General features: G+C 39.1%; 1 protein-coding gene across 2 annotated transcripts; it reads right to left on the minus strand.

Annotated features, from left to right (window-relative positions):
* Positions 1-67: 67 nt before the first annotated feature.
* Positions 68-26,559, minus strand: DCP2 (decapping mRNA 2). Of its 2 annotated transcripts, none has more exons than XM_014892040.2 (11): positions 26,432-26,559; positions 15,671-15,822; positions 13,876-14,003; positions 13,370-13,468; positions 11,789-11,941; positions 10,091-10,203; positions 9,879-9,986; positions 9,030-9,153; positions 8,356-8,466; positions 6,607-6,658; positions 68-5,939 (listed from the first exon to the last, which is right to left on the minus strand). In XM_014892040.2, exons 1-11 carry the CDS (start codon positions 26,482-26,484, stop codon positions 5,776-5,778), a joined length of 1,257 nt encoding a protein of 418 aa, XP_014747526.2. In that variant the 5' UTR covers positions 26,485-26,559; the 3' UTR covers positions 68-5,775. The 2 variants fall into 2 exon arrangements, with proteins under 2 accessions (XP_014747526.2, XP_088013165.1); XM_088157039.1 differs by lacking the exon at positions 26,432-26,559 and adding an exon at positions 22,626-23,825.
* Between the last annotated feature and the right edge of the window lie 107 nt (positions 26,560-26,666).

Raw genomic sequence — 26,666 nt, forward strand, 5'->3', positions numbered from 1 at the left:
AAAAACAAACAAATACTCAGTATTATATAAATATTCTAAAAGCACTGATTGAAGTTCACACACTTCCTTTCTCCAGTTTGTTTAACACATTTTATTTTTTTTCCATTGTGTTGAATGGACTTCTTCATCCACCTTCAGAGCTGACATTAAAAAATACTTCCTCTCCTGGCACTAGATAAAGTTGGAGCTGGCTTAAGGCAAAACATTCTACAGTGAAAGAATAACCTGTACCAGCAGCACAGACATTACATTTCATGATGACCAGCAATCCTTCAGTACTTCAATACCTTTATTTATAAAGTAATTTAATTTTACAGAGGAAAAAATAACAATATAGAAGAAAATGTCAACTTAGTCATAGTCTCTTAAATGGTGTGCTTCAGTTTTGAATCAATTCATAATAAAATCACAATCGTCAGTACAGTAGATGTTACAGGTAGTTACAGATTTTACTTAATAAAATTGAGTTGACTAATGCAAACTTTCTTCAAAAGAACATAATGGAAGTTGAATAAAATCTGTAATGATTTTAACTCTTTAGCTGTACATACTTTCTACTTAATTAGCACCGACGTGCCACTTACACACAGAGGAAAACAGATCGAGTTCTTGAGCTTTAAACAAACAAAAACAAAAGGAAGACATAACCCTTCATGCCTGAGCTACACCACAAAGCACTGGCTCCTATTTTTTGCGAGGCATGCAGTGCTGCCCTGAAAAGTGTTATCGTTTGGAAGCAATACCCAAGCCTGGGGCCTGGAACATGAACACCAATCGAGCATTCTGCCTGAATTAACAACCCCACACCTTCTGGGGGGTCTGTTTTGCTTTTTAATGGTAAAAGTGCCTTGCAAACCCAGCTAAACTGCTCCTCAGGGATGAAGATCAACTTCCACATAGTGCAGTGCCATGCAGACACAGTAAAGTTCTGTTGCAAGTATTGGCATGAGAAGTATTTGCTGAGAGCTCTTAATCATGCAGTTTTCCTTCCTTTTTCTGCATAACAAAATTATATACCCAAGCAGTAAGATACAAATTTCATCCCCACAGTTAAGTAATTTTGATCAAACATGCTTAAAAAATTTGCAGAGTTCTTCTCACCATTGGAAACATGTAATAGAGAACTGTGTTTGCAGGATGTTTTTTTAAAAAGCTATGAATGCCTTATTTTAAAATGATTAATGCTCCATGAGCTGTAATCATTTTCTTAAAGGCACTGAACTGTAACTCATAGCGGAAACAAGAAGCTAGTTCTTCTTATCAACAATATAAATGCTTAGAAATGACAAAATACTCTGTTTTCAGTAAAATCCATAGAGACCTTTCCAAATTTAAACATTCTGTACTTTGTGAAATGTTAATAGTTACTTAAAAGGAAGCACTTTTTTTCCTAGAAGAATTGAAGGAGGACTCAAAGACACTTCTGATTTCCCAGAAATTTCAAGATAAGGGTTTCTGTAAAGCTGAATCTGTACAAAAAGTTAAGTCTTGCTGAACCTAACATTTTCAATGGAAAGACAAGTTAAACCCCAAGTATTTTGTTTTATTGTACTGCTATCAGTCTGGAATAGTTCCTCTGGTACAATCTTGAGTATGGCCAATGTTGTTGTTTAATTCTGACTTCCTTTTAAGTTCACAAGCTACATGAAAAAGTGAAATGCACACACAGCACAAATCCTACTGCAGCTATCAGTGCTTACGTATGGGATTAAGAACAGTGCAAATACTAGCATTTAGCCTACTTCCATTCTTGAACTACACTATTGCTATAAATGCATATGAACAAAACCTTTTATGGAAGAGTTTCTAAGTCTAATTTACTGTAAAAGCACCTTCAGTTAGTTTGTGTAAATTTACCATATCTTAAATAATTTTGGTTGTTTCAAAAGCTGAAATATTGTAATAACAAAAACAATTTGAAATTATGAAGTTGAGTATAAGCACCAGATTATTTAACATTTACAGTGCAAGACTTAAAATCGGTTTATTTACAGAAATCATTATCAACAAGAGAGACTATTCTACTCATTCTCAATAACTATGAGCTTTCTAACACATTTAGAATATAACCTCCTAACTTCGAACATAAAGGCACCTGGCTTTACCTCTGGAAGAGAAACCTGTTGCTCAGAATTTGTAACAAAACCCCAAGTATCTGAGGATTAAGCAGCCCACTGACCCCACAACTGGGCAGCCAGTTACTCCTGGAGCAGCAGTGCTGTCTTGCACCATAGGATATTGGAGTTTGGATTCTTAATGTAGACTCTTTGCTCTTCACACTGTAATGGCATGAGCGCAAAAGCAAATCACCACATTAAGTAAAGGTTGGAAGAACTGTGTTCTTACCTGAAATTACAATCTGAGAGCAAGTATGTTAGAAGTAGCCAGACCCGAAGCCTGCCTTGTTTTTAAAGGAACTGTTACATCTCTAACAGCCACAGGTAGGTGAAAGAAAATCACTAAGTATTGTTCTCAAATCACCAAATTAGTTCAGGAAGGTTGGAGCACAGCACAGAAGACTGGAACAGTGATTAGGCCCAAAATTTCATTAGAAACTATATATGCATGCTTGGTCTAAAGAATTTACATTGTGTTAAAAAATAAAACTTTGATTGTGCAATAAATAAAGCTATTTCCCCCTCTCCTTCCAAGAACTACTGTTGCCAGAGTGCAAGACACAGTTACTTTCAAAAGCTGGATGATTGATGTACATCAAGGAGCTGAAGTCAGCAGCACTTCAGTCACTTAACTGGGCAGGCCACTCTTCAATCCAAGGTCGAAGTATAGAAGCATTCTAAGGAGAGATGCTAAAAACCTCATGCTAAAGCAGGGAGTTGATGTAGTACTAGAAACTGCACACTAGTACCAGACTACTAGCACCACACAGCTGTAGGTTATTTTGCTAAATATTTGTTTACTCTGCAAGTTGATTCCAAGAACACTAACTGACCGTTCATTATCTGAATAACCCCAACATGGCAGCATTGTCAAACTAACGTTTGTTTTTCAAGTATCTCGACACCAGCTCTTGAGTCAGACATGCAAACAATTCCTATGTCCCTGTGTCTAGCTCCTGTAAAGTAAAAACTCACAGAACTGAAGTCTGTATCTCACTTGCTATTTCATCACTGTTTTATGGAAGATAATGTAAACAGTATTTCTAAACTTAGAAATACAATTATAAAGGGATAGTGAAATAAGAACATAAACAACAGTAAACAAAATGCTCACAGTGCAGGGCATGATGGAGCCCACCAAGTGGATCCCATGCCACCACACTTACATAGTTTTAGGATAAACTTTACTAAGAAAGCAGAAAGCGAGATGCTACTCTACAGGAAACGGTACCCTTATACAAAGAAGTTATTGCATATTTATCACATTTATTTGCAACTCACATTAAGGCTAGGTTTACTAAAATCAAAGACATATGTATAAGCTTCACTTTGGGTTGCTTAATGAAGCAACCAATGTCTCTTATACTGAACCAACCTTTCACTAAGAAGAAAAAAATGACCCAGTAAACAGAGGGCAGCCATCTCCTGTTCATAGAACATGCTTCCATTGTTCTAAAGTCTTCCACTTGCCTGGGACAGGACTTCCCAAACAGATGACAGATGCTCCAAGTTCACTGCTTCATCAACATCCCCATTATTTCACAGAGCACTAAATGATCTATAACTAATTTATCTGAAAAGTCAACTTATTTATAAGAAGATTTCCACAGCCTGTTATTTAATTATGCCTTAGGAGAGTCCTGTTAGCTCCACAGGCAGTAGCAGCCTCAGGATATGATACAAACTTCTGCCTCACCATGAGTAAAGGCACTTTTGCTGGGAAATCAACTAAAATAGCACAAAAAAGTAACTAAAGATTAGTTTTCACCTGAAGCTGAATAATGTAACCTCCTCCAGCATTATCCTATCTTCTCAATTACTCTTCTTTGTCATTGTATGGCCTTTGGATACATTTAAGGAAAAAAAAACAAACAAAAGTGAGTCAAAGCTAGATTGAGCTATTTCACAATTTGGTCTTGAAAAACAAGGCCCTCAGAACCCTTATCCTCCAGAAGGAGGAAATGCTGTAGTACATTTCTCCTGTTGACTGGTACAGAAGTTGAACACTCCCATGTCTAAAATTATTACAGCATTAGAGTTCCAAATCACCTGGTACCAGGCAGGTGAATAAACCAGGAGAAAGTTCTAAAGCTATTTCTGAGGAAAACACTAGGTAGGGTATATGAAGTAGGGTGTTTGAAGGAAGACCAGGATTTTGGTTTTGGATGACATATATGAGTTGCATAAAAACTCAGTGCATGTACATACACTACAAGGGTGTAGTTCATTTAACCTATGAAGTTATCAATTACCTCTATTCTAGAGAAAAGTCCATTTTTAAATCTGGGACATGCTTGCTATCACAAGCTGCTGTGACAAATTATTTCAGTGCATTTCTCTCCACTGCAACACAAGTGCTCAAAACTCACTGACTTGAAGGTGATGTAACAGCTCATCACCTCAACTCTTACAGGTTTTTTGTTCCTCCCCTCCGTCCCCACCCCATCTTTCATGTTTTTCCTAAGAAAGCACTGTAGCTGAAAATGACTGAGGCTAGATCATTTAAATACTAACTACAAGTGCAATTCAATACTACTGGATATATACAGAGCAGATACACTACACAAGAGATCTGAGGACAACAGCACAGAATACAATACCAAACACCCTTGGAACAGTTATTGAAAGCCTGATTAAGCTGTTCAGTGTCACACAATGCCTCTATTACCCATGCACCTGCCTTCCTCCTCAGCAAGATCTACAGAGGCTTATTTACATCCAGTATAAATTCTACACAAGTAACCTCTCACAGACAAGTTTAAGCTTCTCTTTTTTTGCAAGCAGCTGCTTTGTAACATCTTTTTATGCAGCTGTGGGCAGTGCACAAGAGCTGTTAGACACTTTGAAGGGCTGAGTTTTACCCAGTTTGAGTGTCATTATTGAAGACCAAGGAAGAGTAGGTACAAAAAGTCAACATGCTATAGATTTGACTCAAGTACTAGTGATTGCCAGCCAAGAAAAACTATCAGTGTGAAGGAGGGAAGATATTTGAGGCAAACAATCAGTACAGAGAAAGGATGACAGGCTGAGGCTAGGTTTGAAATGTGCAACTTGGTTTCAAAATCACTAGGACTGAGGTGTCCTCTGTGAATTAGTTTCATTGCCACTGCGTAATATTGCAATGTCCTACAAAATAATGACTAACAAGTCCAATAATTTACATCAGAACAGTTAAAAGGTAAGCAAGCTGGTATACTCCGACAGTTAAAAATGTCAATGACATTCTACAAAACACACAGCAAGTTAAAATAAAAAAAAATTTAAAACCACACAAAAAACCCCAAACAAACAAACAAACAAACAAACAAAACCAAAACAAAACCAAAAAACTAACAAAAAAAACCCCAACCAAACAAAAAAAAACCCCACAAGTAAAAAGAATGCCCTCTAATGCACAGCTAGGAACAAGTGAACTGAACATTGGAAAGGTACTTATGTGGACAAAGGCTAGACTGCATTTAAAGTGCAACACTTGACTATGCCACTCCTATACTGCAAAGAGAACAAACCCTTCCAAACCAGCAGTCAGTCCCTGCATTGCATTTAAAAACAAACAAACAAAACAAAATAAAAAACTCCTGAGAAAGAGTAAGGCTGGATAAGAAACCCCCTCAATTACAACAGGCAAGTCTGATTCTTATTCTTAGTAAGTTTGCTGTCAGAGGTCAAAACTTTTCATTATGGCATCATGGTCAAACTTGAAACTCAAGAAAGCTGTTGATGAAAAAGCAAATTTGTAATGGCCATTGCATGCCATAGAATGTCCCTCTACATGTTCTGGCAGTGGGTCTTCACTGGAGCAACACATCTCATATGCTGCTTCTGCTTAAAGAGAAAAAAGCATTAAACAAATTTTAAATAGGCAGTTGCCAATAAAAGTATCAATAACAACACAAAGCCATACCTCAAACATATATTCAATTAATATTTATATCAAAACCTGTATGCTTAGTCATACACAAAAGAAGGTAACTCAAACAGCCATATCTACAAGTTATCTTAGAGACTAGAATAAATATTCAAATTCACTGCAATGTGGAAACACTTTCAATAGCCAGTTTTACACCTATAATACCGTTTCATTTCTCAATGGCCATTCCTTAACAAGGAGGGAAAAAAAATGGCACTGTTTCCTAAGTAGCAAGTAAAGAACCGTGCACACTCTCCTGCAGCTTATTACTAGCAGGACAGAAAGCCTTGAAACACCACGCAATTACCAGCATAGTGTTGACTCAGATGCTATTTTTCTAAACTAGCTTTTAGTTACTTTTTTACTCAGCCACCTGGTGTATAAGTTAGTCCTTGTAATTTAGGAGAAGAATTACAAGACCAACATGAAACAGTATCTTTTTCCTTAAAAACAAACAAAACCTCAGACTACCTCGGAAAAACATGGCTTTATAAGATTTGGAAGGCTGGCAACCATCGTTATTTGGGTGCCTTCAGCCTGTAGCACAAGACAGTGGATGAAAATTCTGACTGTACTTGCCTGTTTCAAAGTTATCTTGAAGTCTTCTTGGATGAAGCCTTTTTTCACATTTCTGGTGAGGAGAATGACCACACATTACACATTTTATGATAAAGAACTGGCATTATGTTTAAGCATCATCTAACAGGCATGCTTGTAATATTTGCTTTGACACATCTCATGTGTGAATTCTTTTACCTCTAGCTAACTAAAGCATTAATTCTATCACATTACTTGATGTAGCAAACATGCTTTAAGTCCACAAGTCTTTTGGAAGCATGCAACATTTTAACAGTCACTAAAACATTTCTAACATGCAGACTTTTAGGGAAAATTCTGAGTACTTTCTAACTGTTTTAAGATGGAAGGGTCTTGCATATGATGGTGAGGAATCAACATTGTGCATGCATAAGCTCATCTTCAGTGAGCTTGTCCCAAAAAAGGCAAGGGGAATGTATCTGTAAACATGCTGCTACCGACAATTAAATTAACACACTTTAGGAGACACAAACTTAGAACTCTCTGGGGAAGAGATCTTTTAGCCCCAGGTATTGCTGCCGTAAATACACCACTACAGAAAAAACCAGCTCTTTGCACTCTCTGCAAATTAAGAGCTTCCTGGCCTTCAAATAACATCAGAAAATTATCAGTGGGACACAAAATATTTAAACTTCGAAAGACTGACCATCATGAAAACACAAGTGAAACAGAAAAAGAGAAATATTTAGAAAAGTCTTTGAAGAGCCTACAAAGTAATTGTGGACCATCAACAGTTGTTTCCATTAAGATCTTACAGATTACCATTACAGTTTTTTCCTCTCCATCCAAATTTCTGGGCAGTCAATTCACTCTTCTACACTCAGACTCAAACATAACTAATCATTTCTTGCTGCAGTGAGGATTTTAGGATGAGTTCATGGTTTCTGTATGTTCACATGAATAAGAGAAAGAAGGCAATAACCACAAGCCAGAATGGGAAGAATCTAGTTTAAAGCCTGTAAACAAGAAAAACTAAAGCCTGGACAAGCCAACTGAGCTGCATGGAGAACTGGGGACTCACTGCTGCACAAGAGCCAACAAAATACACAGAAGAGCCATAAAAAACAGGGAATCAAAAGCACATTCTATTAAAGGCACCAGAGCCCAGTGAGTTTACTCCCATTGAGAAGAACTGGACAAACACAATCAGTTAGTGCAAGGGAAAGTAACAAATGAAGAGTGTAAATCCAGTGATACTGGAACTTACAAACTGCTGTTAACAGCTCTACTGTATCATTAAAAAGTTATATGAAATTCTGGCATTCAAGCCAAGTCTGTGTCTCAACATTTTTTTGCTGGAGAGAAGGGAAATAAGAAGTATTTGCATCACCACTTTCTAACTGCTGCATAACAAAACCCCACGCTAACAGTAAGACATCACACATTAATAAATGTGTACTACACTGAGTTATTACTACACACCACAGAAGGTTTTTACATGACAGGAACCTGGAAAGCTGCAGGACTGTGTCCTGAAACAGCTGACAGATTTTCAACAGCTAAAATCACTTATTTCTAAAATGCAAACTTTGACATTTAGTATGTTTGTTTATAGATGTATATGCATACAAAGTAATACATGTTATACATCTACAAACACATATCAAATGCTCTGATCAAACATACTCTTAATAGACATGCGCTCTACTTTGTTTCAGTAGGACATTGTCTTGGACATTTGTTAAGCATTACCGGAACCTATTAATGACACAACCACTGCATGTTTCTTACCAAGGTATGGTTTTGCTTAACTGGTTGACTGTGCAGTCCATTTGTTCGTTTCTTTAGGCTGGAAGTGTCTTGATTTTGCTTTCTGCCATTGTTCCTCAGGCTCTGACTCTGCTGTTAAGTCCAAAATAAGTAGAGGGAAGAATTTAAATGGCAGAATTGGACATAATTACATTTCATGAATTTCATACATTTCATTTCATTAATTTGGACATCACTTCCTACTTAGTAAGTAAAACTTCCCTCCAAGTAACTTCAAAACATGTAAACATGTTTTGCAGAAAAACTGAAGCCCACTGAAAAGAACCAAATATACACTCAAGCTACAGGGCCATCTGCTGTTACTCATTCTCTCTTGCACCATGACAGAATTATTACACAACTAATTCACTTCAGTGAGTTTCCATGCACTGATGCAGATATACTAGAAAAAACACCAAAATGGTAAGTACTAATTACTATCTGTACATGAAACAACACTATTACTACCTGATACCACCACTTCTAGTGTGAGATAAATCAAAGAATTCCCAAGAGTATTCCCCCACTTCATGTTTCTATTTTTGCATTTGTGGTGATTAAACTGACTGGTTTTGTCCTAGAGAGGAAACCCTTATGAACAAAGACATCTGTTTTAAATAGTCCAGATGCATATGCTTGCCTAAAAAGCAACCCACCTTTATTTTCAAAACTTCAGACACCTCTGCATGATTATATGGCTTCTGTGGCTGTTTTGGCTTCACCAACTGCTCTCCTGAAAAGCCATCTGTAAACACCTGTTGACTACTGCGAAGTTTGGATCTAGTACAGGAAAACAAAGACAGTTTACAACACACCTTCAAATCTACTGAGAGCAGAAGACAAGCATAAAAGAATTTTCTGCTTTCTGAGAACAATCTGGAGCACAATCTTAAGTAACCTAGTATGGAAACTAATAATGCTCACTGCCATTTGTACTGTTCACAGACAAGAGGCCAAGTCCACATTAATATTTGTGCTGTTGTTCTCGGTGTTGCCCAAGGTCAAATTACTGAAGTCCTAAAGTTTAAAGCTTGCTCTACCACTTCTCACTCAGCTGAATCTAAAGCCAGCAGCACTTGTTGCCCAACTGATTCCCACAGGTTCTATCCAGCTAGCCACTTAGAGTACTTTACAGTCCTACTTTAGAGAGTCCCACTTCTCCTGTGCAGAAGTGCCAAAAATATTGAACTTGAAACACTGGAAGTTATCTATTTTCTTTAGCTTCTGGCTTTTTTTTATTTCCATAAAGAAGACTGAGGAAATAATCTCAGTTCTGACACCTGTGTTCCATACATTAATTAAGTTTTCACCTTACTTACAATCCTATCATATATGTCTATGCTTTTTTTTTTATTATTTACCCATTACTGTAACACAAATTGTTGGAGAAAGATAAAAGGACATGAAGTATTGTATATAATTGTCATTGGATAATACTGTCGTATTTGTGTGGCCAATGTTTTATAAGAAAGAATATAGAGATGTTAAACTGACCTGGTTCTTACCTAGCTTTTTCCAAGTTGGACTTAGAGGGTGTGCTCCCTGTAGATGAAAAACCATTGTCACTGTCTGAGGAGTCTCCATTCCTTCGGGAAATCCATTCCCTCAATGGTCTGTGAGCAAGAAGTACAACAAAATCTACTTACCAAAACAAATCTCAAGAATTTAAACTTGTCTGAAAGACCCTGGCCTAGCATTTGCCTCATCTCAAACATACCTGATGAAGGGAATTGCCATAAAAAATTTGTTAGGTGCCAAACCCAGCTTGGACTTTGGGGTCATGTCATTTCTGTGGCATGGTAATTTGTCGATGGAAAACCACTCAATATTCTAGAAAAAACAAGAAATTAAATCAAAACACCCTCTTTTGCAGCCTTAGCAGAATGTTACAGATGTGTACCAGCCAGAAGTATTTCCCTTAATTAAAAAATTACCATGGAAGACTTAAATTAATGGGCCACAACAGAGTTTTTCACAAAAGGTTAATTAACTCTTCTGCCTGCTACTACAGTAGCAGACGGTAGAGCACAAACTCATTGCATGACATCGCACCTAAAATATGAAAGGTATTAGTCAGCAACTAAATTCTGCGTGAGAGTTCATAAACAAACCAACCAAACCACTGCACACAGAATGCCATAAATAAATGTACGGGATTTGAATAACTTTCAATAACTCTTATGAAAAATGCCATCAATACTGGACCACCAATACCCATTCAAAAGTAAGAAGGGTTTTTAGTTTGACAGTAAGTTTCAGGTTTTGTTATAGAAGAAAAAAAAACTATGGGGATACGATTTGTATTACTGTTTATATGTTATAGTTTTAATAATTAAAACTATATACTTTGCAGAATGGGGAACTAAACAGGAATTGTGACCACAGACGGTATAGAAGAACCCACATGAGATTTGCTATCACAGAATCTACTATAAAAGCTCCAGGTTCAAACAAGATGCAAATTACAGAAATAAGTTACAAACTGAACAAGTTTTCAATATGGTTCTATAGGGAGTACAAAACCAACCTGCCTGATGGCATTAGATCAGATGATGACAAAGCTTCAAAACTCTGTCATTGCAAGAACTCTTCAATATTCCCACACATACGGTCATTTTCTACAAAGTACAATATTTACTCTGTATTTTTAAAAATCCTCAAATTTCATCTTATGTTATATTTTAAAAAACAAGCCTCTAATGCAAGAAATTAAGTCCTGTCCAGTCAAATACTTTCCCTATTCAGAAAGTAAGATGCCCTGTTCAGTGACACACTCTGCATGGAAATATAGCTGTCTTAAACTGAATTGCCATAAAAGAAAAAATATTCAAACTTCAAAGATTATAGATACCACTGACAAAGATTCCAACAAGTTGCCTTTGCCTTTCCCTTTCACAGTACCTTTTAAATGGTACCCAATATATCCAAAATAGTTCCTTTTTCTGTCTACTTCCCAACCTCCTCCTTAAAATACACTATTTCTCAAACCTGGACAGTCTTAGCCATGAAAGAGAGAAGAAAAATCCTTAGTTTGTCCTTTTGATATGTTGTAGGCTTCTGCATGTCCCCAACTAATAATTACAACTTGAGAATATATAGTTACATATGCATCTGTAACTAGGAATAATATGAAATTATTAATATATACACGACCTATAAGAAAAGGAGAATTGTATTTTAGCAGCATGCTCTATTGTCTTTTCATGATGAATGGAGATGTCAGACAGATGGTCAAGTATCAGACTTGCAAGTGAGCTCCAAGAAGTCAACACAAAACCCTACAGTGCAAAGATGCCAGTGGTACCTAGCATTTAAGGTGTTCACTGTGCTTAGCGAGTTCATTATTTTACACGCTTCTGGCTTTAAAAATGAACCTTTGCAAAGTTACTATAGATGCAAACAAGGTAGCACATACCCGAATTTCTCTTCTAGTTTTGGGGTTGAATTTTGTGTTCTTGGGAACTCCTGGAATGATGTACAGCCGTGCTAACTGATCATTAATTCGCAGCTCAATGTAGTCCTCTTTGCAGATATAATCTTTTATGTCAAACCCGGTTTCTTCAAGCACCTGAGAAACATTTAGATGAAATCAGTGTACGTGTATTCAGAGTTATCCTTTCACAACCTATTACCACAAATGAAGGACTGACTATTTTTCAGATACAACCATGAAAGCTGCTGGAAAAAACAAGCCTTTAGACAAGCCTAGATGTTTGCTCAGAAATAGAAAAAAAGTATCTACGTGCTTTAGATTTCTCTAAGATGGCACACCTGTAAAGCAAGTTGAAATAATTCTATTACACCATGTAGCAATTTACTAATATAGATGGGGTTAGTCCTCATCAGCTTCTGAAAAACTACTGAACTCTGCAGGCACTGCCAAGTGAAGACCTCTTCAACTAAATTTTACACAGATGCATCTTATGGTTTTGGATATGTGCTGACTCCAGTGAAAGAAGTGGAAAGGTTTATTTCAGATATAAAATAAATTGTCAGTCTATCCACAGTGACAATCTAAGTTGATGGAAAAAAGATGATAACAACAGTGCTACTCACTAGTGAAATCTAAATAAATTTTTCAGATTAACAACATCATCAAAATATTTCTTTCCCCAGTATAACTGTGCCCCCTTTAATGCTTTTGCTGGCATAACTTGAAGTAAAGAGGAAGACATACTTCATGTAACTCCTTGAAGCAGCTGTCTTGTTTATCCTTGATAGGTATACTTAAACAAACAAACAAAACGCCAAAACCCTGTGATTTCTCACATACTGATTCAGTCCAATTGAAGAACATTAAATGCATCATACTACTTTCCCTCACCTTAATTTTCTCTCTCAAAAACTTTGATTGTATTATGTCGAATGAACACTAAATTTGTACCAGCAATATTCTTTTACAGGCCATTTTGAATACGCAGCTCCACATATCTAGGTCTCCAGGAGCAATAAATACCACAGATTATTTTATTTTTCAGACTTTTCTTGCCATATACATTGATTCTTATACACTTCCTGCATAACTGAAAAACATAAAAGTAAAGTTCTTCACAATTTTTACATTAAATTCTACAACCTCCAACTCAGCTCCTTAGCCTCTTTACATAGACCACTGTAGATTGGCTACATTCCTATTTCCCCACGTTTTTACAGCTATGGTGACCCTTAAAATTAATATGCCAAAAGAAGTAAGATTTCCCAAGCACCACAAGTAATTCTTAAAAGTAAATTCACAGTTCAATAGAGAACTTCGAAAACAGTACTCACTTAATTTAGCACATTAGTGCAAAAGAATGTGAAACAAATTTTGGGGTTTTTTAAATTATATAACCTCAAGCTTGATTACCTTTTTGGAACATCAGAAGATGACTGCAAGAACAGACTATTCACACAATTTCAATAAGTTACCTAAGTAAAGTGCCTTTTCACCCAACACATATATCCAGATTTCAGCAAAAATTCACTTCTTTATCTTAAAGCAGGTGATATAACTTACCTCTCTAGCAGCACAGTCATGAGGTGCCTCTTCTTTATTTACTTTCCCTTTTGGAAATCCCCAACCAGATTTTGCTAAATAGCCCTGAACCAAAAGAACCTACAAAATACAAGGGAATGCAACTGTCAAACATGCAAGTGTTCTAACCTATTTCATTAAATGTCTTCCCTCCACCATCCCCCCATTCTCCAAAAGAATATGTTAGCCTCAAGGAAGGAAACCATTAGGTTTGCTGTGCTCTAGTAAAAACTGCAAAATTTTTTACAGAATCATGTAACTCAGAATAAAAAAATAAAAACTGAGAAGGAAAGCAAGCAGAAGTGTGTTTACTGTCTCACATACTGTATTTCTGTACACAATCACCAATATCAAGTAACTGTCAGATCTCTTCGAATCTGGCAGTGAATGTAAATTTCTTCAGAAGAAAAATGAAAACAACAATTATTTCTGCCAGCATATGCCATCCCTCCTTCTACACAGTACTTCACAACTATTTCCATACTTACATTTTCAAGTGTCTCATCAAGAATAATTGCACCATAGGTCGGCACTCCCATTTTATATTCTTTCCACTCCTCTAAAACCTTTTGTACATCTTCACCTTGAGGCAGTAAAAAAGGGCAGTGATTGAAGAGTATTGCAGCATGTTAAGGAAGATAAACTTAAGCAGCCAGTTCCAAAGCACATACTGAATACAAAAGATATTCACTTAAAATTTAGAATAAACACTCCCTCTCCTAAGCCCTCTCAAAATATATTCTCTTGGAAGTAGCAAAACATTATGAATAGTCCATTACCAAACATTAAAATTCAGAGAACATCAAGCAATTTGGCAATTCCTAGACAAAGCAATCTAAATAAATGAAAAAAGACCCCAAAAACAAAAAAAAACCCCAAAACTAACCAAAAAAGACAGCCACAGAAAACAAAAAAATACTCAAGCAAAACAGAAAAAAAACCAGCACCAAGAAAAAAGATTGCACAAGGCTACTTGCATGAAGGAAGGTAATCTTGAAAAAAAAAGTAACCTCATAACAGTTATTTTGAATATGTTATTTGCAAACACATTTTCTTAATTTTTAAGTGAAAAGATTTCAGTTCCTTGTGCTTGAAATAAATGGGAATAAATTTTTGCCATAATCATTTGTTAAGAATATGGCACAAAATCCTATCTTCAGTATTTACTATGCAAAAAAATTATTTTTAATGGCATATAGTTACAGAAATCTAAATTCTAATACACTTAATCAAAAATCACCATGCAGGGAAAATATAAACAACCCCTATAACTCTAAAATTTTGAGAGAAAATCTGCAAGTCCTTAATAACAGTATGAATATTACATATTACATACATTGGTATAACCAATAAAGAATATGCCACAGCAGAATATTTAAAAATACACTGCAGCAGAATTAATGTTTGTGGCAAATATGGGCTAGAAAGGGAAATAGGTAATGAACATATAACATCTATTACATTGCATTTTTTTCTGTACTCCTACAATTACTAGGAGAATTTTGTTGGTCTGAAAATACATTTATAATTAAAAACATACACAAAAAAATAACAGCATAACATGAACCAACAGAATATGACCATATTTTTACAGTTTACTGTAAATCTGTAGTACTTCAAAGTAAATATATATTATGAAACTAACAGATAAGTATGTGGTATAGTGAAACCGTGAATAATATTATCCTCAAAGTTAGAAGCACTACTCCAATCTTGCATCAAGAACATATGGGAAAAGGTTAAAACTAAAACACTTGCTGGATGAAAGCCACGAAGTTTTCTCTAGCAAGGAGTAGATAGTACACATTCCAGCAGCCCCTTCAAGCAACAAAAAAAACCAGAGGCTAACTATTTGAATTCAATAAAAATGCAGCCTCTACCCTACAGAAACTTCTAGTAAATACATACCACTGCCCATGGGGGAACACATACCACCTTCAGCTACTTTAACACTTATGTCATTATTTACTTGAAAATTAATTAAATTGTGGAGTTCAGTTTGAAGAGCACCAACAGCTCACCCTTGAAATCAACCTAGCATGCAAAATGCAACCATGAGAAAAAAATCCTCAGACATTAGAAAGTGACTCTTTTCCATAGTTCTTTAGCAGTCCAAGAAGCATCTCTCTTGCCACAAAATTATGGAAGTAGTGAACACGGTAACATCACATACCTAGCAATACTAACACATGAACCAACATTATGATACTATGAAGTATTGTTACCAATATCCAGTTTGCATTTTACCGAGACAGAAAATAATAGGAGCAACAAAAAGGATATCAGCTTTAGCAAAGTCTCTTATCCCACACTGAGGTAATCCTGGTGTGTTTTGCATGTAGAAATCCAAATAAAACCAATGGGCAAGTTCAATCTGAAAACACACTCTGATTGCATTGTCTCTCTCTTCACTTGGAATGTGCAAAATAAATCGGCTGCCAGGAAAGAAAGAGCAAGATTAGCCAAATCTACTGATTTAAATATAGTTAACAATAAAACACTGCAACAATACAATTCTTGATCCATTAGCACATACCAACAGACCACCAGATCCTCCTCATATTCCACAAGGACAGTAAAAAGTTTTCACAAAATAAAATACAGCTTTTGAAGTCAAGAAGGAAAACAGATTATGTTCTTTCAGAAACATCAATTACAATACACTAAGTAAATTAACTGTTGTGAAAACAGGCAGTGTGAAGACAACTTACTTAAATGGCTGTGTTATAAAAATGAAAGCATTTTTACAAGTCCATTAAAGAACATCTGCAAACTCGGATATTTCAGTGCTTTTTTTCCAGGACACAAGTTGAACATAGTTATACATTGTCACTTAAGACCACAATAAACTAATAATTTATGTAGATTTTAAAATTCAATATGATCCTACTAGTTTTCTCAGTCTGAAATCAAACATAGACAATCAGGTTTAGCCCAAATATTGGCACACAGAGTCACTGAGATAAAAGTTCAAGCAGCATTGTGTGATAGCCCATTTTAGTTAAGCAGAAGAATTTTTATTTATTTATTTATGTCTTTATATCAAAAGCAGAACTTTCTTTTTATTAATTTAAGGTCTAACACCCCACTGAACTTAAATCATTTGATGGCGATCTTTGACATTCAGTTACTGAGTGTCACCAGCTAAATTCCAAAAGCGCATAATGCCATTGCTCAAACTAGAAATACTGTATCTTTACTTAAAATCTGACAAATATGAATTGCCACAGGATCTCAGAATTGGTTGCCCCTCCAAGGCACTCTGGCCAAGGACAGAGGCAGAAAGTCACTAGTTCAGGCGCACACTTGACTTCCCCAGGCTTCTAGGCACATTCACAGGTCCCCAAGTACTAGCACAAGTCTCCTCTTCCACCCCATAGCCTTGCCCAGATCCTTAAACCCATGACACAGGTCCCTGCTCCACCACATGGTCCAGTTTGAAGTTTGCTAGTGAGTACACATGCATGACAGGTCTGGGGAAAACACCTGTCCCCACCTCCCACACAGTGCATGGAAGGTGACTCACAGTCCTGCTGCAGCTGACACTTCATCCTTGCAGCACACATACACAGGGCATAGAGAGTGGAATTACCCAAAAATAAATATTTACTAAGAAGATGTAGGATAAGACAGTCTGTGACACTTGGGCAGAAAGGTCAGACAGAGAAGTGTACTAATACGCACAGTTGTACAGCCAGCCCCTTTTATACCAATTAGTACAATTAACAGGTTTGTTTCTTGTCATTGTGTCCACTTCTGATTTCTTAGGTCAATGTCTACATATTTGTTCATTCTGATTTCCCCACTTTTTTCCTGTTTTCCAGGAGTAGGTCTATATTCAGAAAAACTTGCTAAAATGAACATTCCTATAGCCCCTCATCAGCCAGTGGCCAGGTTTGGTTTTCACCACCGCCTTCCTTATCATTCCTCTGTTGGGTTTGTAGCCTTGTATGCCACAACTGAGACACAGAACTTAAAGGAGGGGTGCAAAAAGTAATCCAAGCAAGAAGTCAAAGTCACTGAAGTCATTTATTGTTCTCACAGTTCAGCCTTATATACTGTTGCAGCCCGAAGTAGTTACAGCTCACAAGCAGTCACATCCCCAAGCCAGAATTTTCCCCTAGTTACAGAATCTGCCTATTGTTTGCATTACTTGGCAGCCTTACAAAAACACATCGTTTCAAAAAACTTGATAGCTGCATATCCTGTATTTTCCCATCTCTTCCCCTCGTATCCGTGGTTTCTTATTCCATGGTCCGTACACTACCAAGACCAGAATATCTGAACCAACTGTGCTCTCTGCTCCGTCCCCCATTTGTTCTGTCATATTGCCCCCTTCATTTTGCACCAATAGAATTTTCTTTATTGATTTGATCAATGTCTGCAAACACTGCAAAGTACAAGGCACTACAACAATTACACATAATGCCCAAAGCATAAATGGCTACTTTAACTAAGTTCCTTATCCAGTCGCTAAGCTCTCAATCTCCCAAAAGCTGTCCCAACCAATCTAAGCTGTCATCAACCTGTAATTTACTCATGCAGTCTCTCAAGGGCCTGAATGCTAGCATGAATAGATTGAGAGTGGTCAGAGAGATTCACACAACACATCCCATCAAAATCTTCACATCCGTGGCCTTGCACTAAAAGCAAAAAAATCTATCATGGCTCTATTCTGCAAAGTAGCATGTCTAACAGACAGCATCAGTCAGCAGCCCCGACAAAGCCAGGGAAGTGGCATTAGTCTGTTTAGCTAGCCAACAGCCTAATTAGTTCAGCAACCCTAAAGCCTTCCCCACGACCACCCCTGGGGCAAAAAATGATGCTGCACAGCACTGCCCTTTAGATCAAAAACCAAGCTGGTCATTGCAGTATTTGTCGAATGCACGCAAACTGCACCTCACTCTACAGGGATATCTGTGCCGAAAAATCATGGTGGGTCAGTACAGACAGCAGTCCTAAACTACAGGGACCTCCTTTGATGTACGAGGGAATACCTACCCAGGCTCGATCCCCACAAACCAAAAACACTCCTGGTCGTAATCCTAAGGTAGTGTTATTGGACTTGGAAACACTGAACACGGTAGGATTGCACCAAAAACTTCGATTCTTATACACAGTGTGATAGAGAAACATCCCACACTTTTGATTGATCTTTCCCCATATAATTAAACCTAACAGAAAAATCCAATTTCACACAACCAAGAAGCTCTAATTCCTGGGGCACCACGGGTGCTTTAGGAAGGCAAGGGGTCCATCGGTCCCACGTCTCAGCAGGATTTTCTACATACTGCTTAGTGCAAGCAGTAGCCTTTTGTATTGGCCAAACATCCACTGGCAGCCCAACTAGACAGGCTGAAAATGGATTTTCAGGGGATGCAGCAGCTAAACATAGGGTATCTTGTCCTGTTAGTTTTGCCAGGGTTACCCAAACACTCATCTCGGGTTAGTTAATAGGCCAAGCTGTGCTAGTAAAAACAAGCAATGCTAATAAGCATAAGCATAACATTTGGTTTAACTCCATGCTTTTCCTTAACTATTTAGTCACAGCAAGCCACTGCTCATGAGATAATTCTTGCCGTTCAGACAAATCAAATTTATGCCCACACACTAAGGATACAATTTGTACGTTGCTTCGGCTGCCTCTCAGGGGATCACACCAATAACAGGCAGCTCACCTTCTATGAGAAGCACAATGCCACACACTCCATATTCCACACATTTACACTCAACCCAAGCCTGATGATGTTCAGTATGACAAACTAAGCAGGGAAAAGAAGGTAGCAGTCCTGCAACTAAGTTTCAGCTCAAAAGTAGTGATTCAGCTTGGATCAGTGTGTTCCCAATCTAAAGCAGAGACAGATTCCTCAAAAGGAAATTGGGCACTGTATAGACCACCCCTAGACATGTGGTTCACAGGTTCTCCTAAAGTGGATGACCTAATCTTGGTGACCTTAACACCTCTAGGTAACCCAAATCATCTTCCCAAGAGCATAAGTCTGCTAGTCATCATGCAGTTGCTGATGAAGCTCTTCTCACAGGTATCCTCAGAGGGCAAAATCACAGATCTTCAGAGGTTGATGTCAGGCCTGGATCCTCAAGTGGTGCTGCCAAGGATTCTTGAAATGGTTTCACATTCCTTGCCAAAATACACCTCAGTCCAGAAACACAAGCATAACTTCAACCCTAGGTGAGTAAATCAGCTAGGCCTCATCATTGCACACTCAATTAAAGATTTTCATGTAGAAACTTTTAGAAATTGCCTCTGCACTTGCAAATCTTCAAAGAAGTATCACTCTGCAGGGATCAAATTGTATTTGATTTGCTTTGCTTTCAAAATTTTTAGTGTAAATATAGTGTATACATTCTTGAGGAGCCATCCCCCTTCTTTTGTTTTATAAAAATGTGTGTCCCTCATTTTAAAACATGAAGATAACATAAAAAACAAAACAACATGTGGCAAAACAATAAACTCACACCAAGCAAAACAAACGCACAAAAATAAATTAGATAATACACGCAATTAGTAGTACACAAAAGATAAAATGGTAATTTAAAACAATGCATTATCAACTCCCTAAAGACTGTGCCATCACCCAGACTCTGCAGTAACTGGCAAGCCTCATTTTAGAGTGAGGGCTTGGAGAACCATTCCCAGATAAGATTTCCAAGTTCACTTCAAAAGGGGTTCCAGCTATTATAGGTCCAAATTCAAGAAGTCAAAATTACCTGAGTACAGTTTTGGTGCAGAAAACTCCTGGGTTTGTTGGTATACTTCTCGACTAGGTAAGGTCAGGACTTGGCCAGGGCCCAGGTGTTAACTGGAATAGTCTCCCTAATACATCCTAAAAACCTCTCAGCAACAGTAGTTAGGAAAGTTTCTTAAAATAATACATCTTGTAGATAGCTACACAATGGTATGTGAAGGTTTATAAAGCAGCCAGCTTTGTCATTTATCCTTAGCTAAGTAGTAATAAAGCAGGAAAAAAAGCATGTAACGGCTTATATAACCAGTAACAGTCATAATATGGAATTGATACTCATTCTTCAGTGCTACCTATAAAAATAAAACAGAGATTGTTCTTATTTCTATAACAAAATAGCTGTATCTCATAATTTAAATGGGCAAATTTTAAAATGAATTTTTAAAAAAATTTATTCAGGCTTTATATCATTCATTTGTATAGTAAAAGAATTGTATCTTAAAATTTAAACAAGTATATTTTAACAAAACTTAAAATCAATTTCACTGAAACTTAACTTCACTGAAACATAACAGAAAATATTAAAGTTAACATTACTGAGACTGAACAAAAATTGTTCTTAACAGAAATTAACTTATTTGGACTCTATCATTACAAATAAGATACTGAAAATTTGTCATACAACAGTTAAACATCAATGAACAATATGCAAATGAGTTGATTTGTAACTGAAATAGCAGCAATACGGATTTACTGGAGAGAATATAAAGGTGTGGCAAATACATTGTGATTTTATGTAATTTAGTTTTGAGACTAGATCATGGCAACTGCAAATATTACTATCTGAAAATATCTATTATTATATGAAAATATATATTTGTAGTCAGGACTTTTTTGGTGTCAGTACAACTTTACCAGGGTTTTAAAGTACAGCATTACTCAAAAAAATGACAGTGTAGATTTTGGCAAATTGCCCTTCTAGTTTGTACAACAGAATTGAGCTTGGCCTAATAAAGGTAATAGGATATAAATATTTAAGGCTAAAACAACAAGAATTTAGTTATATAATAGTGCCATGAATTTTACACAAGTGACTTGGTTAGGTTAGTTGGTGTGTAAGACTGATTGATACTTGCATACAAACAGCTACAAAGCTAGGGGTTCAGTTTATTCCAAAGAGTAAGCTACTGTTTACTGTACTTGTGGTCCATCAATATACTTAAACTGTTTTGATATCATGTCCAATTTCAATTTTAATGTGGCAAGGAAGAATAATTACACTGAATCACTAAACAGCTGTACTGAAAGGTTCACAATAAAATTACCTTGTTAAAACTATGGAGTAAAAGGCAAGCAACTGGTAAAGCTGACAGTGGAGTTTCATGTACTAATTATAGCTAAGTCTAGAATAACTACTGCAGGTAAAGTTCAAAGTTTGCCTTGAATGTGAGCAAAATCATGTTAAATTTGTGACTTAGCTAACTACCCTCAGTAAATCATGCAATCTTCCTGTGCTACCAATGTGCAGAAAGGCAATGCATCCACACAAACACCTTTAAATCATTCCAGTAACAATCCTGTTAGAAATCACAGATCACAGGTTAGCGAAGTCAGAAGGTAAATTTTAACAGAGTTTCAGTTAGTATGTAGCATCAGTTGGTATTTTGATGTGCTATAGCTGCAGCACGCTGTGCAGGTCAGTGCCATACGGGGGGGCCGCACCCCCGCAGCAGCAGCAGCCGCGGCAGCAGAGCAGCAGCAGAGCAGCAGCAGAGCAGCCGCGGCTCCTGGCAGGCACTGTGCGGGGGTGCTGCACCGTACGGGTGGCCCCATGCCGTGCTCGGTCACAACTCCTTCACCTCCTGGAAAGACAGCAGCTCCCAACCAGGATTATGCTGCTTACTACAATGACATACGACAGGGGCCAAGATCTTGACGGCCATTTCCAAGTGTCCCGCAATTAAGGCTTCCCTTTTTAAACGAACCTATTTATCGTGAGGGTCTGGGGGAAACAGATCTGGCTCATTATCAGAATCTATAAGACCAGGATCAAAAGGTTCTTCTTTATCCTCCCCTTCTCCATTCCTGGGGCAGTTGCCAGCAGCAAAAGCTGCCACAAATCTCGGTACCCAGTATCCTTCTCTCGCATCTGGTGGCAGAGGAGGTGTAGATGGCTTTGAAAAAGGATTTATAGCCTTCGGTGGGTCTGCTGGTCGTACTGGATCACTACCCACAGCTTGACACTGTTCTTCTTTTTCCATAGTCTCTTAAATCACCCTCCAAGAATGGAGCATCTCAGCCGCTGCCTTATTCCCCTTCGTGGCATGGTCCCATAATTCAACACCTATACTGTCCCAAAAGTCTTTCACAGACAGTAGACGGAGTAACATTTTCCCTCAGCAGCAGCCCGTTTCAGTACAAGTTTTAAGTCATGAGATGGCAAGGACTTGTTTCTTAAGTAACACAAGCATAAGCATAAAAACGTCTCTCCTGGGTAGACATCCTCTGACCCATATTTCCTTTCCCCGGCTCACCTCCCGATCCTGTGGAGGAATTATGCTGGGCACGATCCTGTTTTCTCCAATAGCACTTCAGTTCCGGGAGGATGTCCCGCACAGATCATCACTTCCTCGCACGGGGGCAACAACTGCCACGACTGAGAGACGGGACTTCAAAAGAGGGGTGCAAAAAGTAATCCAAGCAAGAAGTCAAAGTTGAAGTCATTGAAGTCACTGAAGTCATTTATTGTTCTCGCAGTTCAGCCTTATATACTGTTGCAGCCCGAAGCAGTTACAGCTCACAAGCAGTCACATCCCCAAGCCAGAATTTCCCCCTAGTTACAGAATCAGCCTATTGTTTGCATTACTTGGCAGCCTTACAAAACCACATAGTTTTAAAAAAACTGATATCTGCATATCCTGTACTTTCCCATCTCTTCCCCCCAATATCTGCATTTTTTTATTCCACGGTCTGCAACCTACCAAGGCCAAAACATCTCAATGAGCTGTGCTCTCTGTTCCGTCTCCTATATTTGTATGCTTTATTTATGGATTTCTCCTCTTCTTTCCACAGTGAAAAAGAGCCCTGGCCAGATACCCTTAAAGACCTTGGCAGGCCTGAGAGGGGGTCTGTGTGAATCTCTTGAATTTCAACACAGCCAAGTGCAAGGTGCTGTGCCTGGGCTGGGACAATCACAAGCACAATGTAAACACAGGCTGATCAGAGGCTGATCAGAGAATGGATGGAGAGCAAGTCTGGGGAGGAGGATTTGGGGTGTTGGTAGATGAGAATCTTGACACGAGCCAACACTGTGAGCTCCCAGCCCATTCTTTTGATAGAACACAGTGTGCACAGAGGTCGAGGGAAGTGATTCTCAACTTTTATTCTGTTCTGGTCAGACCTCACCTGCACTGCTGTGTCCAGCTACTGGAACCCCAATAAAAGAGGATGAGGACCTGATGGAGCAAGTCTTCACTGAGGCCTTCCATGACCTAAAGGGGGATACGAGGGAGCTGGAGAAGCAATGTCATGTACTGACAGGACAAGGGAGAATGGCTTTAGAGAGAAAAAGGACAAGTTTAGATAATAAGAAAAAAATACTTCACTGAGAGAGTCATGAGGCACTGGCACACACTGTCCAGAGAAATTGTGGATGCCCTGTCCTTGGAAGTGTTCAAGAGCAACCTGGTCTAGGAGTCCCTGCTTACGGCAGAGGGGCTGGGATTAGACGATCTTCAAGGTTCCTTCAACCCAAAGCATTCTATGATTCCACGATTCTCCCTTGCAAAAATAACCTTATTCATGTCAACGTTTTACCACTCTCTCCAATTTTCAATTGGCACTACCACTCCCAATATCTTTTGAAGGCTCTATTCTGACTGCTGAAAAGATTCCTTATCTATAAAGCTGCTGTAACTAAAAGACAAAAACTTAAAAGTCTATTTTACATCCAGTTGATTATATATTTCCTTGCCCCAGCACTGCAGCTGAACATAAATCCAAAGATAAAATAATGCAGCAGTATCAAAGAGGAGTAAGAACATGCCAGGCTTAGAGAGCGAGAGCAAAGTCAAGCCGAATGATACTTTTTAATCAAGAAGTTAAACTTCTAAGTTACTTGGAGTGACTGCAGTGCTAACAACATCTCCGGGTTGTTCTAGGTGCAGGTGCCAGGTGCTGGCAGTGATGGGCTGCTGCTGAACACATTGTGGGACACAGCTGAAGGCAGCAGCTGAGATGGTGGTGCCTACGGGGAAGCGTATTTAAGGACAAAAATACCAGACAGGCAGAGGAAGTGAAAAAAACCAGCATGAAACAGCAGTGCAAAGTTGGAGAAGAAGGAGGAAGAGAAGATATCCACCCTACAGCCTGTGGAGGATCACATGCTGGAGCAGATGGATATGTCCCGAAGGAGCCTCAGCTCATAGGAATGATCCCACACTGGAGCAGAGGCAAAGCATAAGAGAGAAGGAGCAGCAGAGAAGGTGTGTTTTACGGACTAACACAATCCCCATTTGCCATCTCCTGAGCTGCTCACAGGGGAGGAGGCAGAGGAGAGTAGAGAATGAAAGGATAAGACATTAAGTTTACCTGGGCAAAACAAGGACGCAGGGAAAGCTGCTTTTCAAATGTTTTTTGAAGAGGGGAAGTGTATGGCTGGGTGAGTATCTGGTTACTTGAGCAAGGTAAACCAGCCACAGTCCTGAAGTCAAAAGACAGGGTAACAGCACTTGCTTACAAGACAAAAGGAGTATCAAGAAGCTGCTAAACCTACATCTCTGCACCTCCACTTCTTTACTCAGTTAAACAACTCCATAGCACAAGGCAGCATGACAAAAACTGACATGGATACCTGTGACTTATTATTTAACAAAACCTAGTAAGTGAGTAGGAAAAACCACCTGTCACTTTCTACCAAAATGCCCACTAATATCATAAATAGATTGAAGAAGGTAGGAAATGACAGATATTTTTATAATGCATTTATAACATTAGTACAAATATAATACAAAACACCATTTCGAAGACAGAAAATGACAGTATCTCAAAGAAACACAGTAAGACAGTGGGACTATCAAATACTCATGTGCCCTTCTATCAGTCACCCCATGGAAGTGACACTAATAGGCTGTATCAGTTCTCACTGCAATTACCCTCTGGATTTTCTGAACAAGTCTTAAATTCTGTGTCATATGTGAGCAGGGATTTGAAAGGCAAGTTCCTCTCTCTGCAGGGAGCCCAGTGGAAACACAAACATGCTTCAGAGGCCAGATTTATGGAATTGAAAATTTACATGCCTATCGCAAATTCTGATTCTTGCATTAGACGAATGCAAAATAATACAGAGCAGGACAGTTCTACCTTCCTGTGGTATTCTCACTTCTAAACATTTTCACTCATTTGAAAACCGTAATTACAGTAAGTGGGGTATCTTTCCTCTTCAGTAACCTTTCCCTCTTTTACCTAAATATGTCATGAGGAGTCCCTTGGAGGTAGTAAAATAGAAGGATTATTTAATGCCAAATATCACATGCAATTTATGTCATCACATTCTGGGGATGACAGACAAATTACAAAGTTAAAAGGGCTGCACCACAGATGATTAGAGGTTGAGACCACACGGGGAAAACACAACTTTCCCCGTTAAAGAACACAGAATTCACGCTTCATTAAAATTTGAACACAAAGCCACCGGAACAAGAAAAGCATTTCACTCTGAAAGATCCAACAAACAGGAGAGGACAGCTTCAGACCGAAGGGTGTCCCTGTACCTCTTCCCTTTCCGTCTGCTGGCACGTTCCCTTCCAGCAGAGGTAACTCATCAGAAGGGACTCCCTGCCACTCCTTCCACATGAAACCAGACCTCGGAGCAGCAACTACCACATCAGTGCTCAGCTACACGTCACGCTCCCAGCTCTTCTTTCACCTGCGCAAACACCGCCGACGCAGTTCTACCTTTTCCGGCCCAAACCCCGCAAAAAATCCCCACAATGTTCTTGCACTTCCCCCGTGCACTCGGCTCCTAGCCCGCTGCCAGAGAAGCCCCACACCAGGTCCAGAGGGTGCCGCGGTCAGCCTTCCCGCCCTTCCAGCACGGATTCCAACGGGAGGGCGGAGCTTCGGGCACGGGGGGAACGGGGTGAGCTTCGTCCTTCCGCTTCCCGGCCGCCGCGGGACGGCTGCAGCCTCCCCTCAGCCCGGGCGGCCCCGCACCCCCGCAGTGTCCAGAGCATCCCGGGCCCCGTGCTCCGCGGGGCCCTGGGCAGGGGAAGGCGCCCTTCCCGCCCTCCGGCAGCAGGGGCACCGCAGTCCCGGGACCGCCCCCGCCCCACGGCCGTACCTGCATAGGTCGTCCAAGACGCTGCTGGGGATCTCGGCCCGTTTGGTCTCCATGGGGAAGCGCGGCTCATCCCGACGCGGCGGAGGCCGGAGCGCAGGGAAACGGCGGGGGCGGGGCCGCGCTACGGAGGGGGGTGGTGGAGCGGCGGCTCCCAGGGCCAATCGGCGCTTGCCGCTGGAGGAGCGGTGGCCAATGGGGCGGGGCGGAGGGCGGGACCGGCGCGCTCAGGTGATCG

The sequence above is a fragment of the Sturnus vulgaris genome, chromosome Z, assembly GCF_052056855.1.
Source record: "Sturnus vulgaris isolate bStuVul1 chromosome Z, bStuVul1.hap1, whole genome shotgun sequence".
NCBI classification, from domain to species: Eukaryota; Metazoa; Chordata; class Aves; order Passeriformes; family Sturnidae; genus Sturnus; species Sturnus vulgaris.

Bases quoted from the DNA above. Each gene is read 5' to 3' on its own strand.
- DCP2 (XM_014892040.2), bottom strand. From the start codon at position 26,484: ATGGAGACCAAACGGGCCGAGATCCCCAGCAGCGTCTTGGACGACCTA. The intron at 15,823-26,431 runs GTACGGCCGTGG...CTTTCCTGGCAG, and splicing joins GTCTTGGACGACCTATGCAG to CCGATTTATTTTGCACATTC. The intron at 11,942-13,369 runs GTAAGTTATATC...AATGTTTCTCAG, and splicing joins ATGACTGTGCTGCTAGAGAG to GTGCTTGAAGAAACCGGGTT.